Consider the following 17,172-nt stretch of genomic DNA (forward strand, 5'->3'; position numbering starts at 1 on the left):
AACACCAGAATAAAAATTGTTGTGAGCAAGATCCACCTCTGGATCCTAAAATTCGTAGGCAAAATTTAAGGAAAAGCAGGATCTTTGTACAGTCTCAAAATATTACCTCCCAAGATGTTTATTAATTATATAGGGAAAAAGTCCAACAAACACCACCTTAGCCAAGTGATCAAGGTGAACATCACCAGTAACAAGAGACAAGGACATCATATGCCCCTTGATATTTTACACTGAGAAGGGTAGACTGCTTCCATGAAATTCTTGCTAAAGATTCATAACCTTATGAAGAAATCATCAGACCAATCCAAATTGAGGATCATTCTACAGAATACCTGACCAGTACTCTTCAAATATGTCAAGGTCATGAAAGAAAAAAACATTGCATCAGATTGAAGGAGAGTAAGGAAATATGAAAACTCAATGCAATGAGGGGTACTAGATAGGTTCTTGGAGCAGAAAAGGGGCAAACTTTTTTTTTTTTAAAGATGCAATCTGAATAACATTTATGATTGAGTTAACAGTTTGTATCCATATTAATTTCTTAGTTTTGATGAAAGTATCATGTGTATGTGAGATTTAACATTAAAGTAAGCTCAGTGAAAGGTATTTGGAAAAATCTTTGTACTATCTTTGCAATTTTTCTGTAAGTCTAAAATTATGTCAAAATTAAAAATTAAGGCCAGGCACAGTGGCTCATGTCTGTAATCCCAGCATTTTGGGAGGTCAAGGTGGGCGGATCACTTGAGGCCAGGAGTTCAAGACCAGCCTGGCCAACATGGCAAAACTCAGTCTCTACTAAAAATAAAAAAAAAAAATTAGGTGTGGCGGTGCATGCCTGTAATCCCAGCTACTTGGGAAGCTGAGCATGAGAATCACTTGAACCCAGGAGGCCGCAGTTGCAGTGAGCCAAGATTGCGCCACTGCACTCCAGCCTGAGAGACAGAGTGAGACTCTGTATCCAAAAACAATAAAAAATTAAATTTAAAAAGAGAATCCCAGCACAACTGACATTATACTTTATAATTTCCTTCTCTACCTATTTCACCCATAACCCCCTTCTCGCCTTCTACATTGCCATCACTGGCTGATCCGTTCTGCTCTCTTCTCTTCACATATTCCACTCATCTCCAGTGACTCATGCAAACCTAAAACCAGCAAGTGTCTTGGAGACTGTCCAGTGTCTAATGCCTTCTTATTGCAGGAAAAGACGCTGAAGGCTACAGAGATTAAATAATGTGACCAAAATCCTTTAGCTAGTGAGTGATGGTGCAAGAGTTGACCACAAAAGCCCGAGGAGAAGGGACAGAAGAGTCACGGGAAGAGTTTTTATGTGTGACTTTGTGTTGTCCAGGTACCAACCATACGTTTTGGGGCTCAGGAAACAAAGTGAAGAACTGAGTTAAATAGAATAATGTTCTCTTTAATGTATACTGAACAAAGTCTAGTTTCAATTCATATAGGACTGATGAATGCACGGACTTTGGGTGTCTCAAAATTTTACAGCTGTGGGGAGAGATTTTGCACCCCAGGCTGGGAACATAACTATCACAGGAGCCATGATTGACAGCGAAAGTAGCATGGAGTGTTCTTCAATATATTTGGTGTAATGGTCTGAAACAGCATACCAAAAACACCGTTTCTAAGTACATGGAAGACACCTGCGAGGGAAATAGATGAGAAAGCTTTTTTTTTTTTTTCTTTCATAATTGAGATTTTACTGGTTGAGGATCAGTACAGACATTTAAATTTGTACACAATTCTTAACACACATACCAAAAATCTAAAAAGCCATGTATTGTAATTCTTTTTTAAAGTTATTCCAGTGACTTTCCCCCTTAAAATTTGGAAGCAAATTTTCCTTAAGAGGCTATCGGTATCTTCACATGCTAATAAGCTGTTATATACGTCTCACCAATTCACAACTGAATAGCATGTACGCTACATATTCAAATTTGTAATCTTTCACAGCACAGTAACAAAGTTATTAGGAAAACAGGACTGCCACAATCAAAGATCTTACAGCGTGCACACAATTCCGACAGGGAGAGCCGTGATCAAGGAGCGATTTTCTTTAGGAAACAATTCTACTAAAAAACAACAAGGAAATAGAAGTAATTAAAAATGTTCAAGACATTAAATGCAGGACTGACTCCAGATTGCCATTTAATATGCTTTGTATTATACGATATAAAATCTAACCCCCCATCTATGGAATGTTAAGCTGACACCTGAGACAGTCAAAGTCTCCCATAATTCAATGTCCCACACTATTTTCTGGTTGTACCAAAAAAATAATAATAATAAACAACCAGCGAATGATTTCACCTCTAAAAAAAAGCATTTACACTTAAAAAATGGGATGAGGTGGGATTCCCGCCTTCTTAAAAATGTTTCTAGAGCTACTAAAACACTTGCATTTACAAAATAATTGATAAGAAATAGTCCTCTGGATTGCACAAGAAGAGAGAAAGGGACCGCTGATAAGACATGGTATACGGTATTAATCAGACTTGGTTTCTTTCTCTCCTGCTTCATCAGAGGCTGGACTCTCCTCAGTTTTCATTTCCCTGTTTTCTGCAGGTAAATCTTCTTGAGTTTCTTAGTTTGCCACTTTGGCCTGTTTTCCTTTTGCTCCCCTTTTCCCTTTTGTTTGCACTTTTTTGTCTGAAGATGTATCCTTCGCTGCTGCATTTTTCAGCTTCGCTTCCCCTTTTGCGAGAGCAGGTTTAGCTGGCAACTGCGCCAATCTCCTCTTGGGCTCTTTCTTCGTGGTCCCTTCATGTCCTTCCTCTTGGGCATCCTGGTGACGAGGAGGGCGCATGCCAGGTGCCTGCAGGCCTCGTCGCACTGAGAGCCTTTGCGAAGCGGGGCTGCCTGGCCGCTGCCGCTCCTCTCGCCGCCCAAGCTGCTGAGACCCACCAGAAAGCTTCTTAAGAAAACCTGTGACCAGGCATGGTGGTTCATGCTCGTAATCCCAGCACTTTGGGAGGCAGAGGCGGATGGATCACAAGGTCAGGAGTTTGAGACCAGCCTGGCCAAGATGGTGAAACCTCATCTCTACTAAAAATACAAAAATTAGCTGGCTGTGGTGGCATGTGCCTGTAATCCCAGCTACTGGGGAGGCCAAGGCAGGAGAATCGCTTGAACCCGGAGCTGGAGGTTGCAGTGAGTGGAGATCGGCCACTGCACTCTAGCCTGTGTGACAGAGCAAGACTCTAATCTCAAACAAACAAACAAAACCTGTATTGCAGGTGAGCCAGGCATGGTGGCTCATGCCTGTAATCATAGCACTTTGGGAGGCCAAGGCGGGTGGGTCACCTGAGGTCAGGAGTTCAAGACCAACCTGGCCAACATGATGAAACCCCGTCTTTACTAAAAATACAAAAAATTAGCTGGGCGTGGTGGCAGACGCCTGTAATCCAACTGCTCCAGAGGCTGAGGCAGGAGAATCACTTGGACCTGGGAGGCGGAGGTTGCAGTGAGCCAAGATCGTGCCATTGCACTCCAGCCTGGGCAACAAGAGTGAAACTCTGTCTCAAAACAAAACAACAAAAAACAAACAAACAAAAAAAAACCTGTATTGCCCCCAAAATATCAATACAAATGCCAATGTGACCTCATTTGTCCTCATTAGCTGGTGGAGCCTGACGTGTATTTGCGGATGACAAAAAAAAAAAAAAAAAAAAAAAAAAAAAAAGAACCATGTGATAAGTATAGAATTCGAGATATGCTTGAGGATTTGTATGAATATCTAGGAAGAGAAAGGCCAGGAAGCCCTGCCTGCAATCCAGGTAAGCAGAATAAAGGTTGTAAGTACAGAGAATAGATAACAGATCTGAGAAATATTTACAGGTTAAATTCCATAGTATTGGCAATTATAGATGACAAGGAAGAGGAAGGGCTCGAGGGTGAAGACCAGATTTCTATCTTAGGAGATGACAAAGTGGGTGATTCCACTTATAACCAACAAAACAAAAGCTTTGGAGCTTCTGGGGTGATAGTGGTGCTGAGTGTAACAGACTTAAGTGCTGACTTTAAGGCAAGGGACCACATCAAGGTTTCTCAACCTTGCCACGATGAACATATTTGACCACACAATTATTTGTTGTGGGCATTATACAATATTTAGCAGCATCCTTGACTTTAACCTATAATGCCAGTACCAACCATCCCCCCTACATGTGACAAAACCAAAAATATCTCTAGACATCGCCAAATATTACTAGAGGAGACAGAATCTCTCCCTGGTTGAAAATCACTGAGGTAAAGAGGACTGAGAAAGAGCCTTTCAGGCAGAGAAAACACTAAGAATAAAGGTATGTGACAGAAAACAGCACCAGGGTTTAGATAATAATAAGCAGTTTCATATCATTTGCAGCATGACACCCAGTTAGAAAGATATAAGAGAAGGGTACTGTTAGGCAAAAGCCATTAGCAAAAAACCTTGACTAGCTTATTGTGCTAAATAGTCACCACTTGTTCCTCCAGGACTGGGCCACCTGCTCTGTTCCCCAAGAGGCTGACTTTTGTGGGTGGCATCACAGATAATCTCTTGCCCTTTGACTAGCAGTTAGGTTGGACCAATGGGAGGCATTGGCAAGAGATTGGAGGGTGGGAGTAGAGAGAGGTGGGGTGTTTATCCGCAAGGCTTCCTCTCTGCAGGTCTGTGATATGGCAAAGGCTACACTCCCCTAAGTTTACGGCACCTTTCCAAGGACACCTCCTTCTTGGTTCCAGCTCTTATGAGATTCTGGCTACACCATTCCTTTTACACATCCCTCCTACAACCCAGTGTGGTAAAACTTTTATAATGTTGCTGGTTCCTGAGCGCCTCACTAGGCCTTTTACTTTATTTTACCCTGCCAAAACTTCTGTAAATAGTTTCTTCGTTAGTTTGTCTTCAGATACACCTTTATGAGTATGGCATTTAATTCTTCCCAGAAGCCTAATACAAAGCAAATACTAAGACTTTATTCTAGGATTGATGAGAAGCCATTCAAGATTTCAAGCATAGATGTAAAAAGGCAAGTTCACCATTTTATATTTTTCATCTCATAATTGTGAGTAGCATAGATTTCAGGGGTAAAATATTCGCTTCAGGAAAACCATTGAGGAAGATTTAGCAATAACCCAGGTAAGAGATGATGATTATCTGACCAGAATAAAGGTAGTAAGTACAGAGAATAGATGACAGATGTGAGAAATGTTTAGAGGTAGGCTTGGCATGGTGGCTCAGGCCTGTAATCCCAGGACTTTGGGAGGCCAAGGCGGGTAGATCACATGAGGCCAGTGTAATGTAATGGGGAGCCAAGCAAGAAGACATGAGGCAGATGAGAACAGAGGTAGCCTTTACTGGGCTTGTGGGCAAGGTTCACCGGTCTCCTAGGAGGAAGGCCGAGGAAGTCACCCTCGGGGTGGGTATCGGGGGCCTTTTATAGGGCGAAGTAGGTGGGGTTTGTAGGTTTCGGTTTCTGAGGAATGACGTGTCCAGGAGCTTGCACAGAGTGGGGGTTTTTTGGCGGAGGTGGGCTTTTTTGGCACGCTGAGAGTCTTAGCAGGAAGTGAAGGGTGGGAAGTCCTAACAAAGGGCCTGCCATGCTGGGTGATACCACCATATTGGGTCTAGATTCCTGCCTAACAGCCAGGAGTTCGAGACCAGCCTGGTCAACACAGCAAAACCCCATCTCTACTAAAAATACAAAAATTAGCCAGACATGGTGGTGCACATCTGTAATCCCAGCTACTTGGGTGGCTGAGGCCCAAGAATTGCTTGAACCTGGGAGGCAGAAGTTGCAGTGAGGTGAGATCATGCCATTGCACTCCAGCCTGGGTGACAGAGGGAGACTTTGTCTCAAAAAACAAAACAAAAACAGAAGGAAAAAAACATGTTAAGGGGTTAAATTCAGCAGTATTGGCAATCGATAGAAGGTCAACGCCAAGAAAGAAGAAGGAAGGGCTCGACAGTGGTGGCCCTTCTATCTTAGCAGACGACAAAGTGGGTAATTTCTATCTTGGGAGATGATAGACTGGGTGATTCTGCTTATAACAAACAAAACAGAAGCTCTGAAGCTTCTGAACACAAGAGCAGAAGAGAATTTACTGAGGAAAGGAATGAGTCAGTTTTCGCCAGGTTGAGTTTGATATGTCTGTGGGACATCCAAATGCGGATGTTCAGCAGCCTGTTGCATATTCAAGCCCAAAGCCTGGGAAAGTGCTCTGTACCTTAGGTAGATTTTGGAATCTCAACTACAAATGGTTGTTGAAATTTCAGGATTGGTGTTAGGCAACACAGGCATTCCAAGAATGGGCAGAGAAAAGTTGATTATAAGGACAACAGAGGAGGAATGGCCAGAGATGTACATAGAGTCACAAAAGCGTGTGCTCAGCCCAAATGCCAAAAAAGTGAAGAGTTAGAAAAAAGGAGTTATCTAGATGGTGAATTGTAGGAATATCAAGTGATCTGGGTACAATACTCCATCTCCAGTTAGGGGCAGTATAGGAGCTATTGGATTTGGCACTTTTCTTACAGATTTGTTGCAGGTATCAACAATATGTAAATTTTCCAGCACAGTGACTAGCACATGGTAAACATTGGATAATTTTTAGTTAAGTTTTCTAAAACCATTTATAAAAGTTCACACAATATAAACAGTAAGTACTAAATGTCAATTTTAAAAGGTAATTAGAAATTTTTTTAATTTTATTGTAACTTAAGATACCAACTTAAGTTAGAAAAAATTAGAACAGGCATCTAAAAAATAAAGACTTTACCACTTCGGTGAACAAGTGGTCAGATTAAGCAACACTTCATAGGCTACAGACTTCTAGTTAAAGTTGGGTCTTGCTGAGTAAAACAACAGTATCTGCAGCAGCCGAAGCTGAGGGAGATCTTATCAAACAGAAAGTGGTGACTATTTTATGGTAAAGTATATAAGGCATGGCCAGTTGGCAGATTCTCCATAGATATAATAATGCTAATTCTTTAAGACTCTTAAACATTATAGACCAGGAAATACCAGTGTTAATATCTGTAGGCTTGATAAAATCTGTGCACATTTTGAGAGTATTTACCTTTTGATGTAAACCTAACTGGCACATGACCTCCTTGGATATGCAGGGTTTTCCTTTTGCTTTCTTAGAAGACAGGCAAATGAGCAGATCCCAAGAGCCCAGATCACCTAAAAGCAAAAGAATATTCAAAACAAATAAGTTTTCATCAGATATTTTAAAGGCAATATTTAAATCTTCAGATAAAAAATGTAATTAGTTAAATTCTAAAACACAAGTAAATGATCTCAAATATACTTAAGACAAAAAGTCAATAAAATAACTAACATTCAAATTTTAAATTTTGGAAGTTCTAATATTTCTATATTTAGTATTCTATTCTATAGAAAATTTAATTGTCTAAAGACATAAAATTCATTTAAAAGATTGAAATTAGAATACCTTAAATCACTTATTTTAAAAATTAATAAAGTCTTTTTTATAGATTTGGGAGGAAAAATAATAAAAATCTTTTAAGATAGAAGAAAGTTGTGAAATCAAATAATGATAAGAAGTGAAAACATCAAATATTTTGTTCCAGGCTTGGATACTCCCACTATTTTTCACAGATCTAAACGTCAAATATCAAATTTACGTTTGTAATGTTTCATAAAAGAAAATGTAATAGGCAGAAAATAAAATTCAATGAAAATAAAAACAACAGGTTTTGCATAAAAGAAATTTGTAATCTAGTTATACACAGCAGAGTTCAGTTCAAACTGTGGAGTATAACACGGGTGAAAGCAAATGATATTTCAGCTATTTCACCAAGAACAAAACTCTTTGCCAATAAATCATACGAACTTGCCAAAATAATCTCAGAAGGGTACATTCTTGCCTAATCTCTAAACATTTTAAAGTTAACATTTGTGTAACTTTATTCGCTTTGATTTTATATATATTGTTATATATATTGCTATATATGTATATATCTAAATCTACATATAGATACAGATATAGATCACATGCCCTACGTATAATTGGTGCTTTAAAAATATTTCTTGAGTAATGCATGAATAACTACTCCTTGAGAGCATGGTAAACACATTACCTCATGGAGAAAAAGCAAAAATAAAAGCAACAGAAGAAATGTATTTCAATTTTTAATGTTATTCAGAGACAATATAAAAATAGGCATCTCAAAAATAACCAGAAAAAAACCCCACTGGGTAATGTCTAAATGAATTGGTATTACTTAGGAAATAGTCCTTATTTTGGATGAAAATCCAATTCAAAAAACAATTAAGCAATTCCTATATATATCACCTCTTTTGTTGATCAATCATGGGATAAATATTCGAGTGATTATTCATGCCAGACCTCACCAGTCATCTCCTGCATTAGGTCTAGTAGCTTCTAAAAAGCCTAGAAGCAACCAACTTCTTTAATACCTCTCTTTTCAAATTTTTTCAGAATTTCTCACTTGAGAAGCATAATATTTCCAAAAAACAGCTTTACAAGAAAAGTATTAATAAGGAAGAGGTATCTATGACAATTAGAAATGAAATTTCACTCCCCACCAATCACAAGTCCTGTGCTTTTCAACTTCACAAGTCCTGTGCTGTCTGGGCTACTGGTTCCCCTGTTTTTAATTGTCCTGTTGCTGGAAGGGAAACCTTTCTACCAACAAAGGAGTCCAGGCAATTGAATCAAGCTCTTGTCCTAGAACTTCTCTGTTTGTCTGATGTATCTCAAGATGCTGGAAGACAGCACAATAAGGCAAAGGTGCAAGGAGAGGAGCAGCAGCTGATTTGGGGATGAGAGAAATCTCATCATGTAGCAACACGGCCTTAGGCTTGCAAGATCTACCCTGTTCCATACACTCTCACTTTCAAGAAAATTTCCCATCGATTCCTATAGACAAAAGCAATTACTATATGATGATTCCAATACTTTATTTTAAAAGTGCATCTGACTTTTTCATCCCAAACTTTTTGATTTGGATTCAAAGCGAAACACAAAGACTGTTTTATTCTATATCATTTCTAGCCCAGGAAATGCTAGAACCCTAGAAGAAACTTCCTGTCATATGATTCCCAACTAAATATTTTAAGAAGATAAAGATATGCAAAGAGCGATTTCAAATCATGACCTGCGGCGTTTTGGTCTCGGAGTAAGTTTTATATTCCTCCACGTCTAAAGCATACCCTTCTTCACTATTCAAGGCACATACATCATTTCTAGAGTTGATAGAAATATATATTTAAGCCATAAATGTTTAAAATGGAAAGACACATTTAAATAATTCAAAGCATTGAATTTATTAAGAATCTTCTATGAACAGAACATTGTACTCAAAGTATGAAAGTAAATAGAAAAGAAAAAAGAGCAGAAAGTCACTGCCCTCAACAATCTCTTTGAGGGATCAAATTAAAAACAAAGTGGGAGAAAGTAAAATAACTTACACAGCATTACACAGCTTTTTGGCATTCATAAGGGTGACCCCCTCATCGCTCAAAGATGTTTAATTAATATTTTAAATTAATAATTTAAAAATAGTGTATAGTCCACAAATCTCCTCTTAAAATGAAGTAAAGTGTAACTGAAATTTCAAGTAATATCTTCATACACCTTCTTCCCAAATGCTTGCTAGCACAGTTTAAAAACGCTGATTGTTTCCACTCAAAACCCTCACTGTTACCCACATTGAATCCCACCTCAATGTCCCCAAAGCTATTTCCTAGTTACACATTTAGTAGACCTTCTCACTTTGTCTTCATTTCTATTTCCAACATTGGAAGTCAACTCCCTCCCCTGCTTTCCAAAGCCCTTTTTCTTTTTTTAATGAAGTTTTACTTGTTTCATGAGAGGTACCATGTATTAAAATTTAGTTAAAGAAACCCTAAAACCACATTGAAATGTAGAAACTGGGCCGAGATCAAAGCACTTTCACTAGCTAAGTAAATCACATTGAGAAGTTAGCCTTGGAGCATTTGGGATACAAATTTGTACCTCAGCACAATGACAAATTACTATATATTGTGGGACTTTGGAGCCACATTTCACAGCTGAAAGCATGAGCATTTAGGAGGCCAATGCCCTAGGTCTCCAGCAGCGACTGTAAACTAAAAGCACACAGGCAAGTCAAGCCCTCAGACGGGATACACCTGGCCTGCACAGCGTTTGTTTTGTTTTTGTTTTAAGTATTTGCCAAAATGCAAATGTCAGCACAATTCACATAGAAAATTCCAATTTCAGCCTTTATTTGAAAACTTGGAAGCTCTGGTAACACTGGGTCCATATCCTACAAGGCAGTGACTGGCTGGAGCCACTCCCCACATGTTCTCCAGTTTGCCGTGGTCTGTTAACCCCACACCTGGCCCTAACTCTGCTTGGGCTCTATCTCTGATAGCAGCACACCATTCTAGACCTGGCATAAAACAATAGTGTTCCACGTTCCCATGAGCTGGCCATTTGACAAATTGATGTTCCGTGTATTAGCTTTTAATGAATTCGAGTTGTTCATTAGATAAATTGGTTTTATTAAGATAACATCAGGCAAACTGCTATTTGGTTAATTAGTCCTAGAGGGATGTTTGAATCTACCCTTTGATCTCTAGATTTATCATGCTATTCCATAAGATTGGGGAAGGTCATTCAACTCCAAGGACATTTTGTTGGTTACATTAAAGGTGGTAAGGGCTGCAACTCTTAGGGTTCTTTCCTTTCAGAGCCTGGAAAAATCAAGAGTGGTCTCTGATCATCTTTTTTTCTTACATCTCTTCTTCCCAGTTTGGGTGCAAAAGTGGCTCAGAATCTGCTCCTGCTTGGGCCTTGCCTCACCTCTTTTTCATTCACTCTCTCATTAGACTGTTTTCCATGTTGCGCCTGTCTCAAGGCTGTTGCCATACTTGTAAATGGCCTAGGACAGGCTCTTTCTAAGCACTGGAGTAAATGCTCGTTGTTTGTGTCTACTCAATGTGCTTTTTCTGCACCGAGAAGGTTGACATTAGAGTAAGAAGTGCTAAGACATCAGATTTGTGTTAGCTGAAAATAGGCAAAGCCCCTGGTCAATTTGGATAGTGACTTCTTAGGTTCTCCTGGCATGGGGAAAAGGACATCCCTATATGATTTAGCCTTGCTCTTTAGAATACTGCATTAGGATTTGGGGGCCAAAGCCACTACGAATAAATGAGTAGTAGAAATAGTAGTAACAATGATGTCAACAGCTAATAGTACTTCAGAACTTACAATGTGCCAAATATTGTTCCACGTATTTGTATTATCTCATTTATCCCATACAATAATCTATTTTATATGATTATTCTATTTTTTACAGGCACAGAAAGGTTAAATAACTTCCCCAAGGTCACCCTTCCAGTTAGTGGTGGGAAGAGAATTTGGATACAAACAACTAGTTCTAGTGGCCATGTCCTTGAACATTACACCATTATCTCCTTTGAAAACAGGGAAGCAACAAATAAATTTAGCTATTGATGCCTTACATGTATTAATTTATGTAATATTTCCAACAACCCTGTGGAGTAGAAACAATTTTTACGTGTTATTACATGTACTTTACATGTGAGGAAACAGACACAGAAATTATCCAACTCTAGCCTTTCTCTCCACTGTCCAGTGCATCTGTTTTTCTTTGGAAGCTCGGAGGAAGAAATAACTACAGCAGGTATAACTCAGGTATCCCTAGACCCTCACCTAGGTATTGTGCCCCATCATACTATTGGCAATACCACTGGTAATCAAAGTTAAATCTTCCTATACAAAAGGAGCTAGTATTTACCTCACAGGTACTCGGGAACTAGAAATATGTACCTGAACTCTATTTTTGAAAATATATCCCTAAAACTTTCTTAGTTTTTTTTTTTTTTTTTAACTGTTAAAATTATTTCTTTCCCTGTAGCAGAGAAACCAGAACTTCCTGATCAGGCTTACCAAGGTCTTAAATAGAAAGGTCATAGGGCATAATTCTAGGAAAACAGGATGTGGATGCTCCAGTCCCCATCTCAGAATTACAGAAATGTGAAAAACCTACAGGCACCTCCCAAACTCTCAGAAGCAAAACTGCTGATAACACGAATCACTCTTATGCCTTCATAGTGTTATCTCTGGAAAAGACACAAACTTCTCAGACAATTTTGGAAGGAAATGTCAGGATCCAGATCAATTAATTCAGATATAAAATGGCACTGACTACAGTTTTTATCCTTCTCTAAGTGTTCTCAGAAACCAGCTAACAGCTGTTCGTGTTAAAAGAGCAATTTTTAGAAGTTTTTGTTTGGTTTTGTTTTAAAATCAAGTATCTGCAATAAGGAGTGAGGCTGCCTTTAGAATATTTCCAGTTTCTCATAGACAGGCTGCCATAAAGCAAACACTCATTTCCTGACTCACAAATGACCTCCTTCACTGATAACATCTGCAAGTTCCATAATTTAATCCAGAGAACAACAGAGAACTCTGAGATAGCATCATTCATACTAGCATCAAATGCTGTTTATTCTCAAGGAATGACAACTTTAATTTTCTGGCACACTTAATAAAAATTTAACAATATTAAGTCTATTCCTGCTTTCTTCTTTTCCATAGTATTTACCACTGTCTCACAGATTTTATATAGATATATATATATATATAATCTGTATTTATATATATATATATATATATATTTCTGTATTTGTTTATTATGGTTTCCCCAATTTGAATGTCTGCTCCATGAGGGCAGAGGCTATATCTATTTTGTTCACTGCTAGATTCTCAGTACCTAAAATAGTGGCTGAAATATAAAGCATTTGCCACGTATTTGTAAAATATATAAATGAGTAAATCAGTGAATAACTGCACGTGAACGGCAAACAATTATAATTAAATCAAAAGCAAGTATATTGAAATTCTATTCTATAATTAAAAATAGAATAATAGAAAAACATTAGTTTTTAAAAAATGAAATAAATCTGATTTTGGTTCTTAGCTGGTAAGGATAAAAGAGGAGAAATAAACATGAGAAGAACAAAGTTAATAACTCATTGTGCTTAAATTATAAAAACAAATGGGAGATTCCAGTGCTTTACATATTGGAAATTTTCTGTAAACACTTACACATTAATTTGAGGCAGAACAGATTTGTAAAGTATAGTTTGGGAAATAAACTTGTCCAAGAGCTTCTAGAATATAAAGCTACAAAAGCCAAGCCTCATTTACTTATTCACAATATTAAACTATCATATTCCATAAGGATACAACAAGGATGATTTCCTGAGTTTCTTTTCTTTAAGGTGAAGTACTAAAGGTGTCTCATTTTTTAGTATTTTATAATATTCCTTTATAATATAATATGTGAGGATATTTTATCTGTTCACTGTTCATTTGTATTACCCTTCTTTTCACAACTAAATTATAAAATCCTGATTAAATAACAAAGTATTTACCCGTATCCATCCTTTATCAGGATTAGTGCAGAGTATTATGTTCATGAGTACATATTTAGCTTATTGATGATAAATTAGGGTCTATACATGATTCCACCACAAGATTAGTTGGATATAAGTTAACCATTGCGAATACCTCTATCTCTTCCCAAATTTCTCAAGTTGCATTAACCAATTCCTTACTCTGCACTCTTCATGTAGTACATCTATGGAACAGTACCATAGCACCCATAATTAATTTTATTTACCATTCTCTGATAAAAGGAACCATGTTGTTGGAGGAATCACTGATTAAAGGGTTGGGGCAGGAAACACACAAGATAAGCCTAGACTGTTGCAGTGTCAGAAAGTAAGAAAGTGCTCAAAAACAAACAAACAAGCAAACAAAGAAAAGCAACAACAAAGGTACGTCAAAGACACACTTAAGTCAACGATTAGAGCTGGAGCAATCTGGGCAACTAAATAAATAGAATAATATTTAATTATAAGCTAAAGTAGAAAATAAATATCCTTGAACCCGTAATGGTGCAAATAACTGACTGAATAAATAAATACATAGTGATGAAGAGACAAATCTCTCATGCAGAATAATTCTAAAACAGTTATGTAGTGTGAATGGCATATGGTGACACCTTTCCAAATAGTTCAATATGGAAAGAAGGAATAAAAGAATATAGTGGAAAAACCTCGCAAACATTACCTCAGTCAGATAATCAGGTTAACATGAACAGAGCTAAGTCATGTGGTTAGTGCAAACTCTTGACATGATGTGATAAGGATGATGCTTTATCTCTGTGTTCACACTCCTTCAAACCATAACTCTAGTCTAATCATGAGAAAAACGTCAGGCAAATTCCCACTGAGGGACATCAAAATAGCTGACCAGTTCCTCTCAAAACTGTCAAGGTCATAAAAAATAGAAAGTCTGAGAAACTGTCACAGCCAAGAGGAGTGAGCTGAATGAAACACGATAAGTTGAAAGCCCCTTCTTAATCCATGCAACTCCTCACATGCCTTAAGGTAATAAAAGCCATCTACAGCAAACCCACAGCCAACATTATACTGAATGGGGAAAAGTTGAAAGCATTCCCCCTGAGAACTGGAACAAGAAAAGGATGCTCACTTTCACCACTTCTATTCAACATAGTACTGGAAGTCCTAGCTAGAGCAACAGACAAAAGAAAGAAATAAAGGGCACCCAAATTGGCAAAGAGTAAGTCAAATTGTTGCTGCTTGCTGATAATATAACTGTATACCTAGAAAACCCTAAAGACTGGGTCATATGGTACATCTAGTTCTAGATCCTTGAGGAATCGCCATACTGTTTTCCATAATGGTTGAACTAGTTTACAATCCCACCAACAGTGTAAAAGTGTTCCTATTTCTCCACATCCTCTCCAGCACCTGTTGTTTCCTGACTTTTTAATGATTGCCATTCTAACCGGTGTGAGATGGTATCTCATTGTGGTTTTGATTTGCATTTCTCTGATGGCCAGTGATGATGAGCATTTTTTCATGTGTCTGTTGGCTGTATGAATGTCTTCTTTTGAGAAATGTCTGTTCATATCCTTTGCCCACTTTTTGATGGGGTTGTTTGTTTTTTTCTTGTAAATTTGTTTGAGTTCTTTATAGGTTCTGGATATTAGCCCTTTGTCAGATGAGTAGATTGCAAAAATTTTCTCCCATTCTGTAGGTTGCCTGTTCACTCTGATGGTAGTTTCTTTTGCTGTGCAGAAGCTCTTTAGTTTAATGAGATCCCATTTGTCAATTTTGGCTTTTGCTGCCATTGCTTTTGGTGTTTTAGACATGAAGTCTTTGCCCATGCCTATGTCCTGAATGGTACTACCTAGGTTTTCCTCTAGGATTTTTACGGTATTAGGTCTAACATTTAAGTCTCTAATCCATCTTGAATTAATTTTCGTATAAGGAGTAAGGAAAGGATCCAGTTTCAGCTTTCTACTTATGGCTAGCCAATTTTCCCAGCACCATTTATTAAATAGGGAATCCTTTCCCCATTTCTTGTTTCTCTCAGGTTTGTCAAAGATCAGATGGCTGTAGATGTGTGGTATTATTTCTGAGGACTCTGTTCTGTTCCATTGGTCTATATCTCTGTTTTGGTACCAGTACCATGCTGTTTTGGTTACTGTAGCCTTGTAGTATAGTTTGAAGTCAGGTAGCGTGATGCCTCCAGCTTTGTTCTTTTGACTTAGGATTGTCTCATATGACCCAGCCATCCCATTACTGGGTATATACCCAAAGGATTATAAATTATGCTGCTATAAAGACACATGCACACGTATGTTTATTGCAGCACTATTCACAATAGCAAAGACTTGGAATCAACCCAAATGTCCATCAGTGACAGATTGGATTAAGAAAATGTGGCACATATACACCATGGAATACTATGCAGCCATCAAAAAGGATGAGTTTGTGTCCTTTGTAGGGACATGGATGCAGCTGGAAACCATCATTCTTAGCAAACTATCACAAGAACAGAAAACCAGACACCGCATGTTCTCACTCATAGGTGGGAACTGAACAATGAGATCACTTGGACTCAGGAAGGGGAACATCACACACAGGGGCCTATCATGGGGAGGGGGGAAGGGGGAGGGATTGCATTGGGAGTTATACCTGATGTAAATGACGAGTTGATGGGTGCAGCACACCAACATGGCACAAGTATACATATGTAACAAACCTGCACGTTATGCACATGTACCCTACAACTTAAAGTATAATAATAATAAATAAATTAAAAAAAAAAAAAAAAAGAAAAAAGAAAACCCTAAAGACTCATCCAGAAAGCTTCTAGAACTGGTAAATGAATTCAGCAAAGTTTCAGGATACAAAATTAATGTACACAAATCAGTAACTCTGCAATATACCAACAGTGACCAAACTGAGAATCAAATTAAGAACTCAACCCCTTTCAAAATAGCTGCCAAAAAATTATAATACTTAGGAATATACCTAATCAAGGACCTGAAAGACCTCTATAAGGAAAACTACAAAACCCTGCTGAAAGAAATCAAAGATGACACAAACAAATGGAAACACATCCCATGCTCATGGATGGGTAGAATCAATATTGTCAAAATGACCAAACTGCCAAAAGCAATCTACAAATTCAATACAATTCCCATCAAAATATCACCATCATTCTTCACAGAAGTAGAAAAAATAATCCTAAAATTCATATGGAACCAAAAAGGAGCCACATAGCCAAAGCAAGACTATGTAAAAAGAACAAATCTGGAGGCATCACGTTACCTGACTTCAAACTATACTATTAGGCCATAGTCACCAGAACAGCATGTTACTGATATAAAAATAGGCACATACACCAATACAACAGAATAGAGAACCCAGAAATAACCCCAAATACTTACAGCAAACTGACCTTCAAAAAAGCAAACAAAAATATAAAGTGTGGAAAGGACACCCTATTCAACAAATGGTGCTGGGATAATTGGAAAACCATATGTAAAAGAATGAAACTGGATCCTCATCTCTCACGTTATACAAAAATCAACTCAAGATGAATCAAAGACTTAAAGTTAAGACCCAAAACTATAAATATTCTAGAAGACAACATCAGAAAAAACCCTTCTAGACATTAGCTTAGGCAAAGACTTCATGACCAAAAGCCCAAAAGCAAATGCAACCAAAACAAAGATAAATAGAAGGGACTTAATTAAACTAAAAAGCTTCTGCACAGCAAAAGAAATAATCAGCA

At 37.9% G+C, this 17,172-nt stretch overlaps 1 protein-coding gene across 6 annotated transcripts in view; it reads right to left on the reverse strand.

Moving 5' to 3' along the window:
* LOC105475315 (cadherin like and PC-esterase domain containing 1) overlaps positions 1 to 17,172 on the reverse strand; it is a 311,154-nt gene that overhangs the window by 245,372 nt on the left and 48,610 nt on the right. For all 6 annotated transcript variants that reach the window (XM_011730473.3, XM_011730510.3, XM_011730493.3 and 3 more), the window contains one exon: positions 7,072 to 7,178. In XM_011730473.3, coding sequence (XP_011728775.2) covers positions 7,072 to 7,178 — 107 coding nt within the window. The remainder of the gene's footprint in view (positions 1 to 7,071; positions 7,179 to 17,172) is intronic.

This window comes from Macaca nemestrina, chromosome 4 (genome assembly GCF_043159975.1).
Source record: "Macaca nemestrina isolate mMacNem1 chromosome 4, mMacNem.hap1, whole genome shotgun sequence".
Taxonomy (NCBI): Eukaryota; Metazoa; Chordata; class Mammalia; order Primates; family Cercopithecidae; genus Macaca; species Macaca nemestrina.